The sequence below is a fragment of the Pleuronectes platessa genome, chromosome 5, assembly GCF_947347685.1.
Source record: "Pleuronectes platessa chromosome 5, fPlePla1.1, whole genome shotgun sequence".
NCBI lineage: Eukaryota > Metazoa > Chordata > Actinopteri > Pleuronectiformes > Pleuronectidae > Pleuronectes > Pleuronectes platessa.
This window is the reverse complement of record NC_070630.1, coordinates 10235606-10258060: the sequence shown is the minus strand read 5'-3', so window position 1 is coordinate 10258060 and position 22455 is coordinate 10235606. Positions and strand designations below refer to the sequence as shown.

The 22455-nt window shown below is 42.9% G+C and overlaps 1 protein-coding gene across 3 annotated transcripts; it reads left to right on the top strand.

Moving 5' to 3' along the window:
• The first annotated feature begins 8366 nt into the window (after positions 1–8366).
• On the top strand, positions 8367–22366 carry si:dkeyp-97b10.3 (uncharacterized). Of its 3 annotated transcripts, none has more exons than XM_053422878.1 (17): positions 8367–8860; positions 11777–11808; positions 14824–14856; positions 14973–15044; positions 15285–15314; positions 15403–15438; positions 16279–16320; positions 16406–16452; positions 16659–16711; positions 16783–17009; positions 17344–17603; positions 19161–19286; positions 19378–19513; positions 19636–19683; positions 19783–19854; positions 20334–20627; positions 20719–22366. In XM_053422878.1, exons 1-17 carry the CDS (start codon positions 8811–8813, stop codon positions 20745–20747), a joined length of 1587 nt encoding a protein of 528 aa, XP_053278853.1. In that variant the 5' UTR covers positions 8367–8810; the 3' UTR covers positions 20748–22366. The 3 variants fall into 3 exon arrangements, with proteins under 3 accessions (XP_053278853.1, XP_053278852.1, XP_053278854.1); XM_053422877.1 differs by having other exon boundaries at positions 8370–8860; positions 15282–15314; XM_053422879.1 differs by lacking the exon at positions 8367–8860 and adding an exon at positions 10662–11022 and having other exon boundaries at positions 15282–15314.
• Positions 22367–22455: the final 89 nt, after the last annotated feature.

The window sequence follows — 22455 nt, the reverse complement described above, 5'->3', positions numbered from 1 at the left end:
AGGGTCACTTTTAAGAGCCACGTTTCCTGATTGGATCCGAACGGATAATGGCTTCTTTTCCTCTGTGAATAGGATTTATGATATTAAGACAGATCAAAGAAACCTACAGCTAAAGTATTATGAATAAAGGGGATACTGGGGATGAGATGCATGTTTTACAGTCTTCACGGTGTAAATCTTGTAGCGAATCCCCCAACGTCCTCATGTCACTAATTGCCCGTGTGCATCCCTTTGTGTCCTCAACCAGGCCTAATGCACAATTCTCCAAATCTAATTTCTGGCGCATTATGACGTACAACTCAGCAGAAGGGTAGCTTCGTGCAGACTAATTTATGCAGCATCGTATTTCTTTCTGTCATCCAGCCCTATTAGGGAAACATGATCGCAGGGCCCCCTTCTCAAACCAAATAACTACACACACAATCAATAACCTGCAGGACCTCGGGCTCTGAGTGTCGAGCTCACAAACCCTTTTTCAGTCCAGTGTTGCCAGGACCTTCCCAGCACTTCTGCTATTCTGCATCTCTTATTGACATGTGTAGAGAACAACTGCTATTTTTGTTCCCAGCTTCCACTCTCCACAGAGCCCGCACACAAGAGAGTTACCACAATATCCACTTTCAGTAAAGGTTGACCCCCCCCTCTCTTATGAATTACTAACCCGTATGAGCTTAGATATTATATAATAAAATCAAGAACTTTATTCTCCCCAAAGAAAATGGAAAGACTAAATGAAAGAACATCGTTTTTTCACCGATCACAAGGATTCAACAACGATATATTTATAAAAGCAATATTAACTTCCTTTTTTCTCTTCTCTCTCTGAATATTTCTCTGTCTGAAGTCTGTTTCTAATCCACCACATCCTGCCTCCGTTTCTCCTCTTCCCCCTGAAGTACACCACAAAGTGCTGTTCTTGTTTGAGATGGATTGATTGAATAAAATCTCTCTTTGCTGCCCCACCACCACCACCACCCTCCATGCTGTCCGTCCATGCAGGAGCAGCTTTCAGGAGAACACAGCCAACTAATTGGAAACCAACTCCATCCCAAGGAAACAAAACAGCAGCATTCCCCCCCCCCCCCCCTCTTCTTATAGTACACTGTATACTTACAGAAAGGGAAGTTGTGAGTCTTTGTTAACGCAACACAAAGGCAACTTTACGCACTTAACCCAATAACTAGAAGTTGTAGCCTGCTGACAGTTAAAGTGATAACACACCGACTACAGTATATCAGTGTTGTAAATGTCGTGTGCAGTATGCTTCCATTAATCCGGCACAAAGGTCTCTTGTGTTGTGCTTTAATAATTCACGTCCTATGGGGTCCATTAGTCCTGTGCAATGATGAATGGCAGCGTTCATTTTCATCTGTCAGTGCCGCTGATGTACGGACCGCCCAACGGTCAATGTCACGATTATTACGTTTGCATTAATTATGAAACAAAGAGAGTACTGTTGGGCCGCGGGCTTTGTTAATGGACCCACTGATGGTTCTCGGTTTCGCTTTGTTTGCACCGGAGCAGGAGTCACAACCTCAGGGTTACTGCCTCGAGACCCACCTCGGCCCCTCCGGCCATCCGGCGTGCAGTATCCCAGCAGCGTTGAGTGTCCACACCACAACATGGAGAAAGTCCCGGAGCGTGTGTGAGAGAAGCTGTGGGTCGTGTCTGAATGTGCAGACTGCTGGAGAAATGGTGCTTGTTCAATCTGAGTGTAAATGCTGCTTTCAGGCCCCAGATTTTGCAGGATACGTGCGTGGGTGTCATCCGCGCCTGTGTATTCCCATCAGCTCGAGCTCTAATAAAAAGCAGGGGGCTGCAGTCAGCGCAGATTGTGTGAATCCAGAAAGTCCCACACCGCAGCTATTTCACACCCACGTACTTCCTCTAATCTTATCGCTCAGTTGGCTCGGAGGCCTTTAAGTGTACGGGATTGTGCGTGTGCGTTGAGAGCATGCGTGACTATATTTATCTTTTTTAGTTTGTTTGTGTGGGCGTCTTTGTGAAGTTTCAAGCGTTTTTTCCCCCCCTCTTCAGATTTGAGCATTCCAGGGACAAAATGTGGCAGAGTGGGACCGGACAGACAGAGACGAGAAGGGAAGGACGTTTCACAAAAGGCTGTGGGACTCAACAAGAGTGTGGATGTGTTCACTATAGCAAACATGTTTGGAAGAAAGAGCGCGCTTGTTAGCTTCATGCACAGTTCACCCGGCACTTTGTTGTTTTTGGCCTGCGGATGAATCAGAATCCTTCGAGAAGAAAGAGTCAAAAACTGCACTTGAAGGCCCCCCCCCCCCCTTACCAAAAAAGATCCATCCTCTGTCTCCTGGGAACCGCTCTCTCTCTCTCTCTCTTTGCTCTTCATAAATGTGATGAGTTGGGAGGTTTGTGCTGAGCGGAGCCTTTTGACTTTACGCTGAATTACTGTATAAGCTCACCATGTGATGATCCTAGGCCTTAATACACCGGCTCTCATTAATACAGGTTTGATGGGTAATAGCACTAAGTGATTTGACTCAGCAGCATCACTTTCTTTTCAAATGGGAACAGACTGTTGCCAGGAAACATTTTATACATTAAACTGCATATCTAACAGTCTCTCTCTTAACCTTACAGAAAAAAACCCCGCTCTTCCACCAACCCCGGCACACCGCTCTCTGTGAGAAATGATGTATGAGTTGAGTGTTGATTTAGACGTTGTGGTCTTCCAAAAGGAGAGAGCTGTTTTTTTCTGCTGCATTAAACTGTGTCTTATTATATCGCTGACAGGTTCGATTCCCAGTGACCTCCCTTAATTGCTCAATTATACTCGACGGACGCTTTTCATCATGTCGCCTGGTTTCTCAAGTTTTGAAGTTCTCTCCATTTTACACGGATCTACTTGACACAACCCCCTCAGACGGGTTTTATTGGGGGGAAAGTTCTCATCAGAGGTGGGAGAGTGTGTAACGTTGGGTGTGGGGGGGGGGGGGGGTGTACACTCAGCATTTCCAAGATGTTCGAAAGCCCCTGAAATCCAGCCCCCAAAAAAATGTACGACCTAATTTCCCCCCTATAAGATAACACGTCAACCAACACCCAGCTGCAGGTGACTCAGATCCTGGGTCTCACCCACACACTCACACCAGACAGACACCTGGAGGTTATATATAGGATAACGTTTTTCCCGTTCCCACATGTTTTGAGTGGAGGCGGAGGCGGGGGATTTCTGACCCCCTGCGTCCGCATTGTAGTCTCCGCTGAGTCACTCCAATTGGAGGTGGGGTGGCTGGGGGGGTGGGGTCCATCGTCTCAGAAGGCGACTAGTCTGTGGCCTTCAGTCGCGTCCCCTCCCACCGAAACCCCCACATTGCATCCAAGGGCTAGTCCTCCTGCGGCGGCGGCGGCATTTCCTGAAGGCGAGAGAGAGAAAGGTCATGACAGAACACACATTACATAGAAATGCTGATGGGCTGAGTGTAATATAAGAAAAAAACATGTGTGTATGTGTGTGTGGGGGGGGGGGGGGGGGGGGGGGGGGTTGTGTAAGACATAGGAGGGTTTAAAATAACCTGATAGCAGGGCTGACTAAGGACAGTCAACTCAAGGACATGCATCCACGTTCCCAAGAGAGGGTGCAGATGCTAACCCCTCGTTTTTTCCCCCGAGTCGCCGAACACATGGCCTCCGCTCTTCTGTGACGTCTCAGCATCCAGTTTTATGTGGACAGGAAATCTGTTAATGCGTAAAAATGCTCAGCTATCAGGGCCAATCCCCTCTGGTGAAAGGGGGGAACAATGAGTCCCAAGTCCTGCTCAGTAAGACTGTGTAGGTGTTGAATCCAAACACTCGACATCAAGGACAGATGTGGCCACTCCTTAGAAAACGCACAAAAGGCCCAGACTTACACAACATAGAAGCTTTACAATGTTTTTGGGACAAACTCTGTTGTGTTTCTCAAAGAACCTTCGATCTCTGAACACAAGTTATTTAGCTACTGTGATGTGAGGCTTCATTTCTTTTAGCCTGTGGTTTCAGCGATTTCTCTGAAAAACCTGTGATCCCCATGTAAACGCCAGGGTGGGCAAAAATATCACGTATTTTAAAAGTTGAGAACCCTAACCCAAAAACAAAACTATCAAAAAATGTTTATATATGACTTGTAACTGACTTTTTAAAGTGAATATTGGGACCAAAGATGTTTAAATGGTATAATTTTGCAGTGCTAATGGATTGATTCCAGAGATTTTATTAGTCAGTTGTTCCACCTCTTTGGTCCTGACTCAGATTAATATAATGTATTCATATTTTCTCTTTTAAATCAAAACTCACTGACCAAAGCAAGCCCTGTGGGTGAGAGGAAGGAAGCGAGTGAGACCAAGGGACTGTGCAGTAAAGCTGAAAAGCTACAGCCCACCGGTCCCTTATATCGAGTCAAGCTGCACTAAACTCCACACAGTCGTAGATATAAGTCCACTAAATATGTCAGATTTCTTTGATTGAGATACATAAATTATTGGTGAAAACATGCCCTATTGAGAAATGTTAACAAAAGTTTAAAAAAAAAATATCCCTTGTCCAAATCAGCACTAAAAATAAATCATGTGTCATACGTTCCAAGTTCTTTGGAAATCTGTTAAGTTGTTTTTTGCGTAATCCTGCTGACAAACAAACAAACAAACAAACAAACAAACAAACAAACAAAGGGCCAGTGATGAAAACACTTACTCCTTGTTGGGGCTAATTAAGATAAAGAAGAATCAAATGCAGGCCTTTAGTGTTTCAATCCACAGGAGTTGTCTGCTTTTAAATCAGATCAGAACTCATGAAAAATGTTTCCTTTGTTGATCCAAAACCAAGTATGTAAATACAACCTTACTGCACTGCTGTTGTATTTACATCTGGGGGGGGGGGCACCATGTTGATTGCACTGGAAAGAATTTTAGAGAACTGGCATCTCTTAGGCCTATGCATTATACATTATGGTTGAACGGGATTGAATGAGCCTGCCACTGAAATCTCTCATGGCTGGACGATCTCCAGGAGCTCTCTCCCGTTTTCTCTGTGCAGACGTGAAGCTCTTTGTCCGAGTTCACCTCTCTCACACGTCTCTGCACCGGGCTGCAGCCGGAGCAGAGCTTCTCTTACAATGGTCCTTTCCAGTGATAAACGCAGTGCGGATGGAAAAGAGGCCCATTGAAACTGAAAGGATGTGAAGTTCCTCATCTCCAGAGTGAGAGGACACCTCATTGTGCGTCTGTGCCTGTGAGTGAATACATGCATATTATGTGCTATGGATTTCTTCCTCCTCGACCGAGCATCTTTATACGTGGTGTGTGTTTGTGCGAACTATTTTGAGTGTGTGCTGGATAATGAGTCTGCACAATGAGGGCTCATGTTAACCCTCTAGGGTGTGTGACATCATCATTTTCAATAAGGTTTGTCGATCGGAAAAAAAAGCCAAGTCATAGTGCACATGTATATACACGCACACGCGCACACACACACACACACACACACACACACACACACACACACACACACACACACACTAAACTGAGCCACACCAGAGGGAGCTTTTCTTTGGATAAAGACCTTTCCCAACTTCTGTTTCAGAATTGTTCAAAAATTAGATCTCAATAAATATAATTTTTATGACTACTACACAACTGGGAGAAATAATTTCCAGGGTCATTCTTTTCAATTCCACTAAATTATCTAATGTGTACAGTGCCAAAACACAACATATATTATCTCCAAGCACTTTAAGACCCAGACCGTGCTACAATACTAGAGAGGTGGGGGTGTCGATCTCAAGTCAAAATTGAAAACTTGGATCTCTAAGTCATAGATAGAAGTCTTTCCAGTCTAATTCTTAGAAAAACTTGTTGCAACAGTAGAAAAGCCAAAATCACAACAAATGTCCAGTTGCAAACAATCAAAGCTTATCAGTGTGAAAGAAACATACAATAACTTGGCAATTTTAATGCTGCTAGAGACAGGGCTCAGGAGATGATGATGTTGGTTTGTTAGTCACTGACTCATCAGTCAGTCCAGTGTATAAAGATGGACAACACGTCTCCACCTCCTCCCGTGAACCAAAAATTAAGCTAAAATAAAGAGATACGAAAGCCGCCATCTTGGAGCCAGAGTCTGCACAGTGAGCAGGGGATGGAGCCGCAGTAGCGATATGCTGTTGATACATGCACTCGACAAATCAAGAAATAAATGAACATGTGGACAGATATCAGTATGATCAGAACTTCCTAAAATGACAGAAACGATCTTTGACTTTTTAGTATGGTTCGATATGGATTTATGACCTATACTGCAGCCAGCCACCAGATGGCGATCAAAACACTTTGGCTCCATTTTTGAGAACTATAATGCCTCCCATTTTTATATACAGTCTACAGACTGAAGTATCTCAACAACTTCTATAGATTCAGATGAAACTATGAACAGGCATTCATGCTTTCCAGTGGATGAATCTTTTTGACTTTGGCAATGCCGTGATTTTTCTTTCAGGCTCCACCTCTGAGTTGAAGTTTACACTTGACTGGTCAAATATCTCAACATCTATTGGTCGGCAAAATCTTGGCAAAACATTCATGGTTCTCAGAGGATGAATCATATTTACATTGATGATCTCTTGGGTTTTTCCTCTGGGGTTATCAGGTAATTAACTTTCGTGCTTGTGAATAAAATGCCTTAACAACTGGATGCATTGACATGTTGTTTTCTTGAAATGTTCATGTCCTCCTCAGGATAATTAAACTTTATTTTATCCCCTAACTTTGCCTCTATCCATCATCAGGTCAAATTTGTATTTTTCCAAAATGTCAATCTAAGATGTGTTAGTATTTGGATAAAGTAGAGCCTCATTGAGCTGCTAGCATGGCTGCGGTGTCTTATTCTTGTTAAATATTTATTAAACTAAGATCAGGTCTACAGCCAAGTCTCAAGGTGATTTGAAGGTTGAGTCCATATTTTTGCAGGTTCAAAATTTAAAGTCTTGAGTCACCACTTCTGATAATTCACATTTTAAATGACTCCAGTGATTTTGTAATATTCTTCTCCTACTTTTTCACGAGTCTCCTCATCGTTTCTGTCGCTTCCTCTTCTGCCATTCCGCCTCCCCCTCTCCTGTTGCCCTTCCCTGTGTCCTCTCCTCGTTTTTCCCTCTCATCCACTGGCCTTGGTTTGTCTCCTCTCATCTCCTGAGGTATTGGGGGTATCGTCTCGCCACTGAGTCTGAGCTGGTGCTTGTCTCTCCTTTCACCGCCGAGCTGATCTCTCCCTTTAGACTCTGAGACTTGGATAATGTTCCTGTTAGTCTGAGGCCTCCCTCCCTCTCTGCTCTCTACTGCCTGCAAACTGCACATCCATCCGTGAAAGTTGGACAGGTGGATGGAGAGAGGAGAAAGGGAACAGATCATTGAGTGGAAGATCAATAGGAAAGCCCTTGATCCCTCACTCATTCCTCCCACTGGACATCTCAGACACTCACAGAGAGCTCTCCCTCCCTCCCTCATCTCTCCTCTCTTTCTCTCTGCTGGACACTGAGCTTATGCCATGGATATGTACCGGCCTTCTATGATTCCTTAAACATTTAATTTGAACCATGTGATACACTGACAATCTGATCAGTCAAATATATGAAGATGGTCTGACTCTAATGTACATAGTCTCCGGATGCATGGATATTTAGCAGAGGCCTACTGTTGCTGTTGAGTTGGTAGTGTTTTTTGTTGTCTGATGCGACCCCTGCTGGTCTCTTGCTATAATGCAGTTTGGTAATTCAGCATGTTTTCCCGCTCAAAGTGGCCTAGTTGCAGTGTGGAGAGCTGGCGGCTCCTTCTCTGTGTAGGAGAGAGAGAAACGTGCCACTGAGAAGAACCACTCAGGTTAAAGCAGAACCTCCCAGCGGAGTAAACAGAATCCCAGTCTCTTCTGCTTCTCGCCATCTCCCATTTATTCTCGCCTGTACTAGAAACTAACTGAAATAATATATCTTTTCATATTCCTTTGATTAATCAAATCATGAATATGCAAACAGGAGATCATATTTTATTTTGCAAATTAACACTTTTTAAAATTTGTTTCAACTTTATCCTCAGTTATCGATCAATATACACCACGGGGAGACATGCTGCTGATTTCTGCCTCAAGGACCGACATCAGCTATGTCCTCATCCCTGACTGTCCTCTGTGTCTCTGCTGTTATAAAGGACGCTGTGACACAGTCTCATTGTAAACACAGCTCCTCACCACACAGACCATGTCGAGGCGGGAGGTTGCACGGTTGAGCCCCGCCCACGGGTCACCGACGAGCATCCACGCACTGCGCCGCGGCTGCGCAGGACCACTGATCCTCAAAGCTGTGTCTCGCATCAAACCCTGCGCAGTTACTCAACCTCATGATGTGCAGATCTACGATGCATCTGACGCTTTCCAGCCGCGCGCTGTGTTTGTGAAAGGAAACAATACATCCACATCCGCGCTGCACGATGCCTGAGTGACTTGTGCTGGATTTTAGAAACCGTGCACGAGCGGCTTCCTTTCCCCAAATCCAGATGCTTCGTTTTAGGAAGTGATGTTGCGCGCGAAGGGAAAAGTGATGTGAAGAAGTTTGTCTTTACTGTTTATAAACACGAGGACTCGGATGGTAAACACTGGACCAGTTCCTGTGCAGCGCTTTAACGAGGACGCAGACGGTCCATGATCGGAGCAGATCGTCTCTCAGGTGCTTTTACGCGCAGCCGCTGCCGCAGCCGCACACCGGGCAGGTCGAACCGAAAGTGTAACGGAGTGAGGTGACGGAGAGAGGGATGGTGGCGGAGATGGCGAGCTGCGGAGCGGCGTGTCACCTGGAAGACGGGTAAGACTTTCTGAAAAGGATCGATAAAACCTCGGGCTGCACGTCAGGGTTTGCGTTTGTTAGCCTTTTATGCACGGACGCATCATGCGTCGTGGATACAGCGTCAACACAGGAAGTGGCGAAGAAGCCTCTATTGTTGCAGGGTGGTACATCTGTTATCTGTTAGGGACACACAATGCCACCACTTTGCTAGTAAAACCCTGTTATTATAATAATAATAATCTTTTTCAAGATAACCAGTAAGTATCTAAAATTACTGCCTTCATAATGACTTAATATCTCAATATGATGAATAACTATCTCCAAATAATTGATCAGTTCCTTAAAATATTGACTTTGTATCTCAAAATAACGAATTACTCACGCAAAACAATGACCCAATAAGTAATTTTGCGACACACTATCTCCTTATTATGACTGAATATCTCATGACTTAATATAACCTCAGAAAAGTGTTTATAATCTCATCTGAAGTCAAACAAACAACTCAACAGTCTCTACTTCCCTCGCTGTATGACTGAGTGGCCCTGGAGCAGCACCCTGCCCTAACCCTATTTAATAAATAAAGATCCTAAACATTTTAAAGACAAAATGTAGGTGAATAAAACCTTCTCATAGATATTAGAAAAAGACAAAACTCCTTATAGATGAAGAATGCCCATATCTGTTAAAGTCGATGTTATGTTATTATACACTGGACAAAAAATGGCTAATGTAACTAATGTAAACATAAAACGTTCGGCTCAGTATATCATAATGGTTGATGGTATTAAGAAAGACGTTCCACAGGTTCTATTCTTCCTACCAATCTCTTTTATAGCCATGCAATATTTATTATCTGTTGTATATTGTGACCACAGACAGGTTATGTGATAGCGTGACTCATTCTCTGCTGTTGCTTCTATTGTGTTGTCGCCTGGGTATCATTCACCTCATGAGGGCTGGAAAAGTCCCTGAGTGTAAACTGTAACCCAGTCTTTTGCAAACATCGTAACACTGCATGTGAAAAATGTTCCATAAAGTTAGAAGTTAATGTCTCTGTAAGTAGTTTGAACTTTAGGAAAACTTTATTTGAGAAGCAGTGGCTCTAACAGGATATCGTTTGAATACAGGTCGATGTATGGTGAGCATCATTTAGAAAATTGCGATGTTCAATGTTGATGACTAACTGGCTGTTGTTTATCTACAAACAGATGCCCCCCCCCCCCCTCTGCGCTGTTTGTTTGGGACGTTGTAGAAGGCACGGTTTGCAGGTTGAGGCCTTTATCTTGAAACCAGACACGAACTCAAGAACCTCACAGAGGATTCTCTTATCGAGAGTGTTTTCGTAGGAGGGCGGCAGAAATGAGTGATAACAGAGAAAGTGTGAGAGCTCTTGCGAGGGAGTGTGTGTACGTCTGAGCGGTGAAAAAGAGAACTTTGCTCAGAGCGATAGATGAGTGCCATGGCGACCGATGAGCCTCAGTGTTGTTGTGGTGTCTGGCAGAGCCGCCTCCGAGGTGACCTTGGAGAGAAGAAAAAAACGCTGTTTCCTGGACAGATGTTTGAGCACAAAGGAAAACCACAGCGCCTTATCACGTTCAACAGACGCCCAATGAAAGACCAGACTTAATGATTCCAATTCTCTGATACTTCATTCTGCTTTGATCCCCCAGTTAAACAATTGTGGGAGCGAAACAGGAAAAGGAGCAAGGTGTTAGGTGACATATTTTTTCAAGGCTGCTGGAGGTGAACCCGTTCATCTAGTGGGGTTGGGCCCTCAGGCTTTTTTTCCCATTTTTTTTTTTTTACCCCGGACGGATCTGAGGCGTGCTGCCTCACGCTCAGACTCCGTCAACAGGTTGCTCCGGTCCTTTGATCAGACACAACATCAGAAATGTTGCGTGTTAGAGTCGTCTCATTGTTTGTTTGATAAATTACACCTCTGGATATTCAAGTGCTGTACTAATCCAAAGATTCAGAGGGCTGAGTAGTCGGGAAGAACTCGATGTCTGCTGTGCAGGGTAGAAACATCACGATATAATAGAACAGAAGGTCTTTTGTACCCGCAGCTGCTTCTTCCAAGTATTATTCATTCAGTGTTTGCAGCGATTACTTTGCATATGATTTGTCTGCAGTCTAATGGATCGACTGAAGTGGAACTGGATCCTATGTTGTTTTTGGTACGTCTGACTTTTATTTAATTTCTTGCTGTCGCTATGGAACTATGTCCATCCTCTGTGGCTCGGCCTGGTGTTGTTGACTGTAGAGGTGATGTTTTTTTATATCGTGTCTCTATGTGTTTTTGTTCTACGTTGACAAAGTTTCCCCATGAGGAGCAATAGAGTTAACCCTATCTCTTTCTATAACACGAACAATACAACAAGAGTATTATATGGCAAATGTTGTATAGTCATATGAAGAATATCCAAATTGATGTTCACTGTGAAATGAACCTTTCGGTTGCACATACTGATAGTTTTACAATAATTTACAACCAATATTTTGCCAAAATACACTATACAGTCATTTCATCACGACATGACCACTGAATATAGGTAAAATATATTAGTAATCCAACCCTCCTGCCGTGTCTGGCTCTCAGTCATAGAAGCTGTTCACAGTATCTTTCCATGTCGGACTTCCTGCATCATCCCCGCTGCTCAGAAAGTGGGTCAGAGCGGGAGTTTGGGTGGGAAGGTGAATCTATCATTCAGCAGGGCGAGCTGCTGTCGTAAGTGTGAGAAAGTGAGATGCAGGCGGCTTGCGCACGTTTCCTGTTTGTTCAAAAAGCAGAAGTGGTCGAGGCTGCAGCTGCACAGCTTTAACAGCCGTCACTGTCCAACACTAAATTCCATAACTTTCACCCCACGTCCCCGGCACACGTCTTGTAATGTGATTTATATTTGTCTGAACTCTGGCTCTTCTGCCCTGCAGGGACGGAGATATCCCCGCCCCCGAAAACAAAGGTAAACAGTAACCCATTTTCATTCTCTCTTTCTCTCCCTCCCACCTGCTGCTGGTTTCCCTCTCTCCTTTGACTTCCTCACTTAGCACATGTTGATCTACACATTGTTCTTTTATACAGTGACGGTGCTTTGTCCTGGCAGCGTTTTAACATGTAGAAAGTTTCCATTCCCCTCTTCTTATTACCTGTTTGTAGCAGCATTACACAAAAAATACTGGTCAGATTACAACAACATTTAACATTGTGACGTAGTTTTGACATTTTCACCAATTTCCCCAGAGAGTAATTCATGGATCTAGGTGGTGCTAGGTCAGACATGTAGTGTGTGTAATTTGGTGCAGGTAAAAGGGACTGTTGGGCCTTGGAGGTCCTTCTGAGAGCCATTCTAGTTTGTGTAATTTCTTCCTCCCTTTCCACTTTCCTCTCGTCCTCATCTGCTCTCCTGATTTCCATATAATTTGCCTTTAGGCACAGTCACGCAGTTACCTGTTGGCCCAAGTTTGCTTTTATGTAATATTCAATTTGTATTTTCAATCGCAGGGCTTGTGAGCTAGATCCAGATCATTTTTTAAATAAAGTGTCAAATACAAACAAGTCGAGCTGGCTATAGTAGATAGACATTTGCAACTGGTGATGATTAGGAGTGCTGCCCTATTACGTGTTGACGATACATCAACTCAAGCTGCTGCCAGTAAAGATAAAAATATATCAGATCTAAATCTTAATTTAAAACTTGTTTACCACATTGTCTGGAACTCATTAGGATCTCTTTTCATTTATTCTTGTAACCACATTTTGGGCCAACCTGAAAATGTTCATTTGAAATTCATCAAGTTTCCAATCATAACAATGTCTCAGGCTGAATTCTGTTAAAATATGCAATGAAAAATTATCAATATCATCACAATATTTCATGTATAGGACTAAAAGCTGATGTACTGTATATCAATTAATTGCTTATGCATTCTGGAGATATAACACATTCTTGATCTACCTCACATTTGTAAAGTGTTTGTAACTTTTTGCTCATTATTAAGCATTAGAAACCACAGCCTCCTCTCAGGAGTAAAATGAGATAAAAGAAAATAATAACGTGACTTTTATCTTGATCCTTTTCGATATCAACCGATATGAAAACTTTTACCTTGTTGATTTTTGGCCATGTCGCCCAAATCAACATATTCAGGCTCTTGGTGTTACTGTGATCTAGGACCAGCAGATGGCAGTCAACACCCATCCAAGCATCCAAACCTTTTAACGCTGTAAATAAGTGAGCGTGTGGTTGCACATGCATGTGTGTGTATCTGCGTGGGAGCTTTGCTCGCCACCTTGTTTGTCAGTCTGATGGAGGGCAGCCACCGTGCCAGAGTGAAGAGCGGTGCCTGCTGGCTCAGCTGTGAGGCAGCGGCAGCAGTAGCAGAGGAGGAGATTGGCTGTGGGAGGCATATGAGGACAAGGGGAGAGAAATGGGGGGGAGAGCGAGTGCAGGGAGAGGTGAAGCAGACCGATCGAGCCGAGTGGAGGGGAGAGATGGATGAGGGCGGTGCTGCGAGTGGAACGGCGATGGCAGCATCTGCTTGTTAGTCTAAGATAAAACTCTGTGGGCCAGGGAGGACGGGTTCCATCCATTAGTCGGCCAGGCACTTTGCCAGATGGCCCGGTCTGCAGACGTTCACTGCTGGGAAGAGAGGAGTAGCTGCAGCTCCTCTGGACCAATCTGTATGAATGTGCCAGGATGTTAATGCATGGCACTTACCACAGGCTGCTTCACATGGTGCCACAGTTCAGCTGCTCAGGAATGAGGGATATGTGAAAACTGGAGGGGGGTGTTTCTTAATGATCAATAAAGACAAAAACTTTGAAAAAACAAATAGTACACAATCTTACAAGTGAAAGTAGTAGAACGTTTTGAGTGTAGTGTAGAGTGTGAATATTTCCCTTATCGGGTGCATTATCATGTTTTTATGGCAGAGTTATTGTTCTCATTCAGGTTAAATAAACATCAGACACTGAGCAACTAATTGTTCATTCATTAACTGTGCTAACACCAGACCTGTTATCAAAGCTTTAAAAGAAATGCCGTACCTCTTATGATGCCGTGGTTCTCTTATCGGTTATCTGGTCATTCTAACAAGTGTTAACTAAAATGGCGATAAGTGAGTGCTTACCTCTGCAAAGACTAACGGCCCTAAGATTGTTTGTTTCATCAAGAGCCATGAATTCTCTGAGAAATCAGGGACAATTTTGAAAAATGCCATATTCCCAATGTTAATGAAAGTGAAAAAATTCCTGGATCCACCCCCCTGGTCCAGATCTTCACCAGTCGAGTGTCCAGTCGATTTGGTGGAATCCAAATTAACAAACAAACAAATGCAGGTGAAAATCTAACCTCCTTGATGGAGGTAACCAGAATTCCCAGTAAAGTGCATAACTCTGCCAAGGCCTATCATCCCCCTTTCACTCACGCTAAGCCTACAAAACAAGACAGATCATGAAAAAAATTCTGTCATTTCTATTGTTTTTTTCAACAACATTCATGGTTATTCCCTGGGAAATTGGTTGAAATGTAAAAAATCCCTCTGTACAAATCCCTGCCCGGTGTTCTTTCTCGGCCAATCCTTCCAAGGAAATCTGTTCCGTACTTTTTACATAATCCTGCTGACAAACAGACCTCCTTGTTGGAGGTAATAATCATAAATTGATGGTAGTGATAAAGATAGATAGATAGATGGATAGATAGATTACTTATTCATCCCCGAAGGGAAATTAAGTCGTCATAGCAGCCGGTACATTTGAATACAATAAAATACAATACAATAGAATAAAATATAAAATATTGCGGTAGAAAGAATAAAAACAGAAACACAAGATAAATGGGTAGATAAGGTGCAGTGGCAGATGATGGTAATAGTACTGATGATATGATGGTAATGTTAATGATGGATTTTGACATTAATTGCACTGTTCTTAAAGACTGAACAGGACTAACCTCAAACCATTTGCTGATCCGTTGCAGATCCTCTGGCAGAAAGTGACAGCAGTAGTTCAGGTGAGCACGAATATCTCACCAAAACATTTCACCTTTTCCACATAACCCCTTGAAGTTTTTGACATCTGCAGAAAAGCTGATTGGCTGTGAAATTTATTTTCCTTTCCTTCGAACAGAGAACGCAGGAACATCCACTGAGGAGAGCTCCGAGGAGGATGATGAGGATGAAGAGGAGGGGGGGGACTCTGGTGAGGGACACAGTTCAACCAAATTTGACACATCATGTCTTAATGGAATAACCTCCAATTTGAATGGAGATATGATTATCAGCTTCCATGCTGAAAGTTGGAGTGGTCCTGTCTACTTTCCAGTTCTCTAAAGCAAAGCAGCACTTTCCCCTAAATGTTGAACTACTCCTGTAATTACTTTGTTCATTCCCCCCCACCCCGCCCCCCCCTTTCTTTCTGTTTTCTAACTTTAACCAGAAGGCTCTGCTGTGAAGGATGGAGGCGAAGAAGGTAAAAAAATATATATTTTGAATAATATTTAGAAATTAATGTTTTTCCAACAGTTTCACTAAATTATTCTATGTCTGTTTTTTTTTAGAAACTGAAGAGCCCGAGGCAGAGGAGTCTCAACAAGGTGAGACAGTTCATCTCTTTAAATGATCAGTACCTGCCTTGTTTAGACTAAGCAATCAGTCTGCTTTTTATGCTCATTTTTCGAGTCTAGAATTTTAATTAATGTTATTACTTAAAGATTTTTGAATAGTCTTATGTTCAGAAAACATAGCTTTCCTCAAAATGTCCATTGCTGCAGCTCCTCTTTTCAGCCTCTGTCTGAAACACTTGGTTTCAGCTCCTGTCTCTTTAAGGCTCCCCTCCTGGTAAAACAGAGTCGCGTGTGATTGGCCAGCTGTCCCACTGTGCTGTGATTGGTCAACCGCTTCTAGCTTGTGTAGAAAATGTCGGCCTTCGCTCTTGCTTTACCCGGCTTTGTAGGGGGCTGTGTCAGATTACTCCACTAGGTGGACATTTGGGCATATGACATCACAATGATACTGAAGTGTTGGACCACTGATGGGGTGTTTCAGGATCATCGTTTTCTGTCCCGTAAAGAGGCTTTAACTTTGCAAAACTTTTACATAAACTAAAAACTAGAGGAAAAAAAAACTGATAAATCATAAGAAGTCTCTTTTCAAGTTGTTTGTTTACATCTGGAGCGCCACGTCGGCTTGTTGTCATAGTTGCCTTTAGTGGTAACTCATTGAACTACAGCCATAACCACATCTTAATTGCAGCCATATGAGATAATTAAATAGAGGACTCTGCCGGCCTTTTATTAAACACAGAACTGGATGTGACTGGGAGCGCTCCACCCTCACTCCCAGCAGAACAACTGGCTCATGATGTTAAAAGTTTGGTGAGGGTGTAGCTCAGGATTTCTAATTCTAATTCTAATTCTTTTCTCTCCCTGTTTTAGAGTCAGCTGATGGACCCGGAGCATGGGTTTCAAATGGGAAAGGTGAGCAGATCAGAACTGATGCACCAGAGACAGCAGCACCCGTCCTGTTAAATAAAACCTAATGTGTGGTCGTGCTTTCTGACAGATGAGAGGATCAAAATATGCTGTGAAAAATGCAAAGCCATCCAACAGGTGAGCAGAGACACCAGATGCCTCTGTAGCAAAATGAGCTGATTTCAAATGTCGTGTTTAGCCTGAACGCTCTTGATTAAACTTGTAAAGATGTAATTAACAACCTTGAGGAACTTGGATGAGCCCCCTCACCTTCCCTCTGCATTTGCATTTTACTCGTCTTTTGCAAAACATATTGTAGAATCTGTGTCGGTGTGTTTAAACAGAGCCATGGCAATGAGCTGGTCACCCCCAGGAGGATCTCCAAGGGACGATTACAGTGAGTACGACGCTGCATCTCCGTTCCACCTTCACATTCTGTGCGTCCTCACTGATTCGCTGTGTTTCTAGGGTGCAGCTGGAAGACGAGGGGACGTACGAGTGCTCGGTCACCGGCCTGGTGTTCGAGGCCTCAGAGCGGGTCCTCGTCAGGTACTCGGTCTTGTCCTGGTCCAAGTTTGGCGCCTTCCTCCGCGACTCCTGGAAATACGCGGGACCCATCTTCAACGTGGACACGGTCAACAAGGATGCGTCTGTCCTCAAGTCCATCCAGTTCCCCCACTCTGTCTGCCTCGCTGGTGAGAACATGAAGGTTTTCTCAGGCCTATGATGAGAACATGAGACCTGTGTTTGATTGTTCATTGAGATTTCCCTCCTCCATGACGTCTCCCTGGACTGTGAAACGGAGTTAATGATGAGTCGAATGAGAAAATATTTATCTTTCCATTTAAATTAAAAATATAGCATCAGCACTTACTTTTAAATTGGATTTTGATATAAAAATGTACTGTGAATTCTGGATTAATTAAGATATGACCCATGTCGGGGCCTTTTCACACAAAACAGTTCATAGTAATGAGTATAATTATCTCTTCTAATAAAACCATAAAACCTTTTATCATCTTCACACAGATCCAGAAAATGAGATGACTTTCAGCGTCCTGCACATAAAGAACAACCGTCCACTCATTGAGCCGACAGTGGACCATTCGGGCAGCCACGTGAAGTGGAACGTCACGTCCCTGTCCCCCGTGGGTCCCATCATCCAGACGAGCCAGCCAGTGGAGCACCACGGCGTGGTACTGGTCTACAAGCAGCTGGGCGGCGACTGCAACAACAACAACTACAGCTTCCACATCTACCTGGCCACCAACAGCCGCTCAGACATCACCGTAAGTGTTTCTGAACTCATGTATGCTGCCTTTGTGTAAGAAAAGGACTGATGGGTTATTGAATGATTTAGAATATGAGTGTGAATGCATTTGTTTCAAATTAAGTAAATCGTCACTGTCAACCACAAACATGGCGTCTGAGACCGAGGTTGTGAAATTGAACCTCTTGTACATGCTTGTTGTTTTTTTACCAACTGGCAAAGTCTCTTCTCAAAAAGTTCTGCCATCGTCCTCACGTTTCAATTACTGGCTACACTGCCCCCCCCTCCCCCCCACGATTTCCAATGGTACTGCCCCGTTTCGTCTGTTTAGCCTGTCAAATTTCAGAAGACGTCCACAGATTCGGATGAAATAACACAGAACATTGTGAAACGCGTCCGTCTGTTTCTGTATCTAACATTGAGCATAGAGATACAGAGTCTTAAAGGGGTAGTTCACCCAAAAATTAAAGTTCACTCATTATTCCCTATGCCGATGGAGGGGCGGGTGAAGTGTTTCCCTCTTGGCCCAAAGAAAACTCAAAAAGTGTTTTTGTGGACTCAGACACGTGACCTACCCGTTCATGGGCATAGCGGTGAGTAGATAATGAGTGATTCAAATTTTTGGGTGAACTACACCATTCAGAATAATATGAGTCAGTCAAGTTTCATTTGTCAGCGTGGGAACCTTCTCATAACTTTTCACTTACAATCACCATATTATGTGTCTTTTAATTTTTCCCTTGAAACGAGAGCAAGAAAAACCTATTGTGGAAAAACAAAGAAAAACGTAAATATTCCATTCATGGGACTAATGACAGAGTCTCCCTAAATTTTCCAATTATGACTTTGATATAAAGCAACTTCTCACTGGATAAAACTCCAGCAAAATGCCTCAACTATAGAGAGACTGAAAAATATGAAGAGTCACAGTCAGAACACGACTTTCACTTCTCGTTTGTTTTTGTGTCTTCGCTCTCTTTGATGCTATCACACAAAACCAGGTTTCCAGGTTTGTGTAATACGATCATCAGTTTGTTGTGAGGAGGATATACAGGATGTTCAAATGCATTTACATATATAAAGATATAAAGTCGAATAATCTGAAACTTCTGCATCTGGTGATCCATCTGTGACTCGCTGTCAATGACATCATCCGTCCCCTGTGATGCAGCTTATAGTAATTCGTTTTATTTTAAGAATGGCCTTTGTTGACTGTGGTATGTATCGGCATTGAGGCCTGGAGTGTGGGTATTACTGTAAATGCATTACGTAACTTTGACAGCTATGACAAGAGGCTTCAATCCTAATACACTAAGGAAGTATGATTGTGGTCGTGTGATCGTTTAGGAGGATGCAGCTGGTGAGCAACCGTCCAACATTTATTGTAACCTGGCCCTGGTTTGTCCCTTTTCCCCGACTGAAGTGTCATCACTGACCACAGCTGAACCGCTCTGACTCTGTGCGTCTTTCTGCTCAATGTTAATCACCGTTAACACCAGGCTGCTCATTGCCCGCGATCCACCGACGCATCTCATGCTTCGTCTTGTCCTTCCTCCTTTGTCCTGGTGAAATTCAGGATGTGTCCAAACAAGTTCGGTGCTACAAGAAACGTTACAGTCAGATAGAGAAGCCGCCCACGTGTAAGCTGGACGAGAGGACGTATCGTCTCCTGAGCGAGCCGGAGGGGGACATCAAACCTCAGGTTAGTACGATTTGGAAAGGCAAAAATACTCAGTGTTATTTTTTGTAAAGCACTGGCTGCTCAGTTACATTGTGTTTGTTTCTCTGTGCAGGATTTGAAGTTCACCCTGGCAGTGACCAAAATGAAAGGCTACTTCGAAGCTTTCTTCGAGCAGCCGCCTCCGTTTAAATTGTCTCTTATAGAGATCGAGTCGGAGGAGACAGTGTGGTCCGCCACCATCCGAGAAGGTACCAGTGCATTTAGTCCCACACGTTAAAACCCTCTAGGGGTTGAGGTCAGAGTTTTTTAACACATCTCATATTTTTCTATGTTACATCTAATGATGTTCACTCTTTTGCGCTTTACCTAGGTGATTGTGTGGATAACACAGAAAAGAAGCCACGCAAGAGGACAAGCAGTAGGTTTATTTCTTCTTCTTACCTAGATCAGATTTTTTCCATCACAGTCTGTCTTTCAGCTTCTGCAGCTTGACTCACCTCATTCTTGTTTGACACAGGCAGACAGAGGAGCAGCAGCCCCTCCGAAGAAGAATCAGCCGTGAAAAGGCCTCGGTGGCAGGATGAGTCCGGTAACTTCCTGCTACATGTGTTAACTACTGACCTGAGGAGAGCTTAAGGCACAACTTTGTTATGACTTTATTGTCACAATATTACAACCTTTTCATTAAAATACAAGTTTATTTCCGTAATATTGCAACTTGTCTCATTAAATAAACTTAATTATGAATATTACAACTTGTTTCTCAGTAAATTACAACTTAATTTTTCATATTATTATGGCCTTCGATCATTAAATTAGAACTTTTTTATCATTAATCACATCTTCCTCATTAAATTACGACTTTATCCAATCAGTATAACGACTTTATATCTCGTTAAAGTACGACTTTAGTCTCTAACCCTAATATTCCATTGTAATTTCCCTAAGTCAGCTCAAGAGAAACCAGTCCACAGCTCAACTTTTCCCTCTGCAAAGTTCTGTGGAAAATTATACTGAAATGAAGGACCTGTGTGTGCGCGTGTGTGTGTGTTGTGTGTCCTCTTCCAGATGGAGTGAAGACAGCGATGACTCAGTGCCAGGACATGTCCGAGAAGCAGCTCCTGCTGGTGGCCAAGCGGCTCGGGAAGGAGTGGAAGCAGGTGGCCATCTATCTGGACTTGAACTCCAGGGACCTGGACGACATCCAGGCAGCGGAGAAGAGTGACGTGACCATGCAGAAGCTGAAGATGCTGGTGGAGTGGAAGAGCAGGAGGCGGCCGGGAGAGGCCACGGCGAACCACCTGTATAACAGCGTGGAGGACCTGGACGACTTACCAAACGAGGTCCGCCAGACACTGCAAGGTAATAAACTGCTGACCTTTTTTGTGTTTTCTTGATTATTATCCACTTTGGCATTGGGAAAGATGGGTGATTATTATTCTTCTACTTCCAGATATGATGAACAACCAAGCAGCGAAGTGAAAAAGGGATTTGACCTAAGTGGACTGATCTGTTCCTCTGGCATCACAGAGGAGAAAGGATCTCATGGACACAGCGACGCAGAGTCGACCTCTTGACCAAACATCAGCTCTTCCCTCACTGTGTTTCTCTTTTGGACATTTTTCTGGATGTGGAACTATGCGCTGAGGTTTTTTTGTCTTCAATTCGTTCAGGCATTTTCCTTATTTTTCTTCAAACGTGGTCTTTTGATTGTAAAAACAGAATAGACGAGCCTTAGCTAAAGGCATCTTTGTGTAGCCAGAATTTGATGCTGAGCATTATGAGGTTCTAAAATGACCAGTAGAGGTAGCATGTTTTCAGGTAAAAGGTCATTGAGATATTCAGCAGCTAATTGTGTAGCTAGTAACTGATGTAAATGTAGGTGCTGCAGTGTCTGAACTGCAAAAATCAGGAAAATCCAACCTGTGTATTTTGTTTCACTTTTGAATGCAAGATTTCTGTACTTTTAAAAAAACGATTAGGCATTGCATCTCATGAACGTACATGTGACTTCTCAAGGCATAGATAGACTGTTTATATCGATGGACAACATGTCTCCACTTCCTCCCACACTTGAAAATAAGCTTAAATATCCCAAATATGAACATGGTTTCTAATGTGGTCTCGCACATACACATGCCTGACCAATCATGAGTCAGTCTCAGCTGTCAATCATGATGTTTCAGCTAGTTTTATAACATCAAATAATAACATAAAAAAACAAAACCTATAATAATTATTTGACGTGTACTTTAACTTCTTACTTGACTCCTTGTCCCATCCACTAACAAGGAGGAGGCTGGGTCAAGACTTATTATTTCAGCCACCAGGTGGTGATCGAAAATCTTTGGCTTCACTTTTTGGCAGCTGTCATGTTGTCCATCTTTATTTACTTTCTATTGTCCAAAGCATTGCGGACTGAATTACTGAACTAATTTGTGTGTTTTATCTTATGTTTTATATTTGTGCACAATGTGTCCTGTACATATCTTTGTTTTGTTTTTTACCAACTTTTCAAACCTGTGATTTATTTTGTAAGTCTGTTTTTCTACCTGTTCATGTTTTTTTATCTATTATATAACTCTTAAAATGGAGTTGAAGGAAAGGTCAGTTATTGTTTGTCAAACTTGAATTGTGAAACTGTTCTTGCTTTCCTGAGACTCAGATTCACATCTCTTATTTTTGTATTTTTTTTACGTTTTGTACAAAATGTATTATGTAAAAAACACAAACAACCCATTTGGGTTCTGGGGTCATGTATTGTACCTATGTGAGTTTAGGCTAGGCAACATTCCTTTATTTTGAATCAACTTTTCTAGGCTCATTTCATAGATCTAGGAATTAAAAGTAAGCATAAAAATACCCCAAAATATTTTAGTTATATTTACCAACCACTAGGTGAAAACATTAGAGATTTGTAAGTTATACCCTTCCTAACATCTCAGTACTATATTGGAAAAACTACAGATTTGGCCTCTGTAATGCTGATATGATGTAGTAATGTTTACTTTAACAGGGTTATAACCAACAATCCAATCAATTGTTGTCTATCAGGTCTGTGTCCATTTAAATACTTTTGAAATAAAGGTTTTCTCATGTAATTCATTGATCTTAATGAAAAAAAGTTCAGACGTGTTTAGGGGACTCATAGAGTGTGTGCAGATTGGTGCAGATCAAATAGAAAATCAGC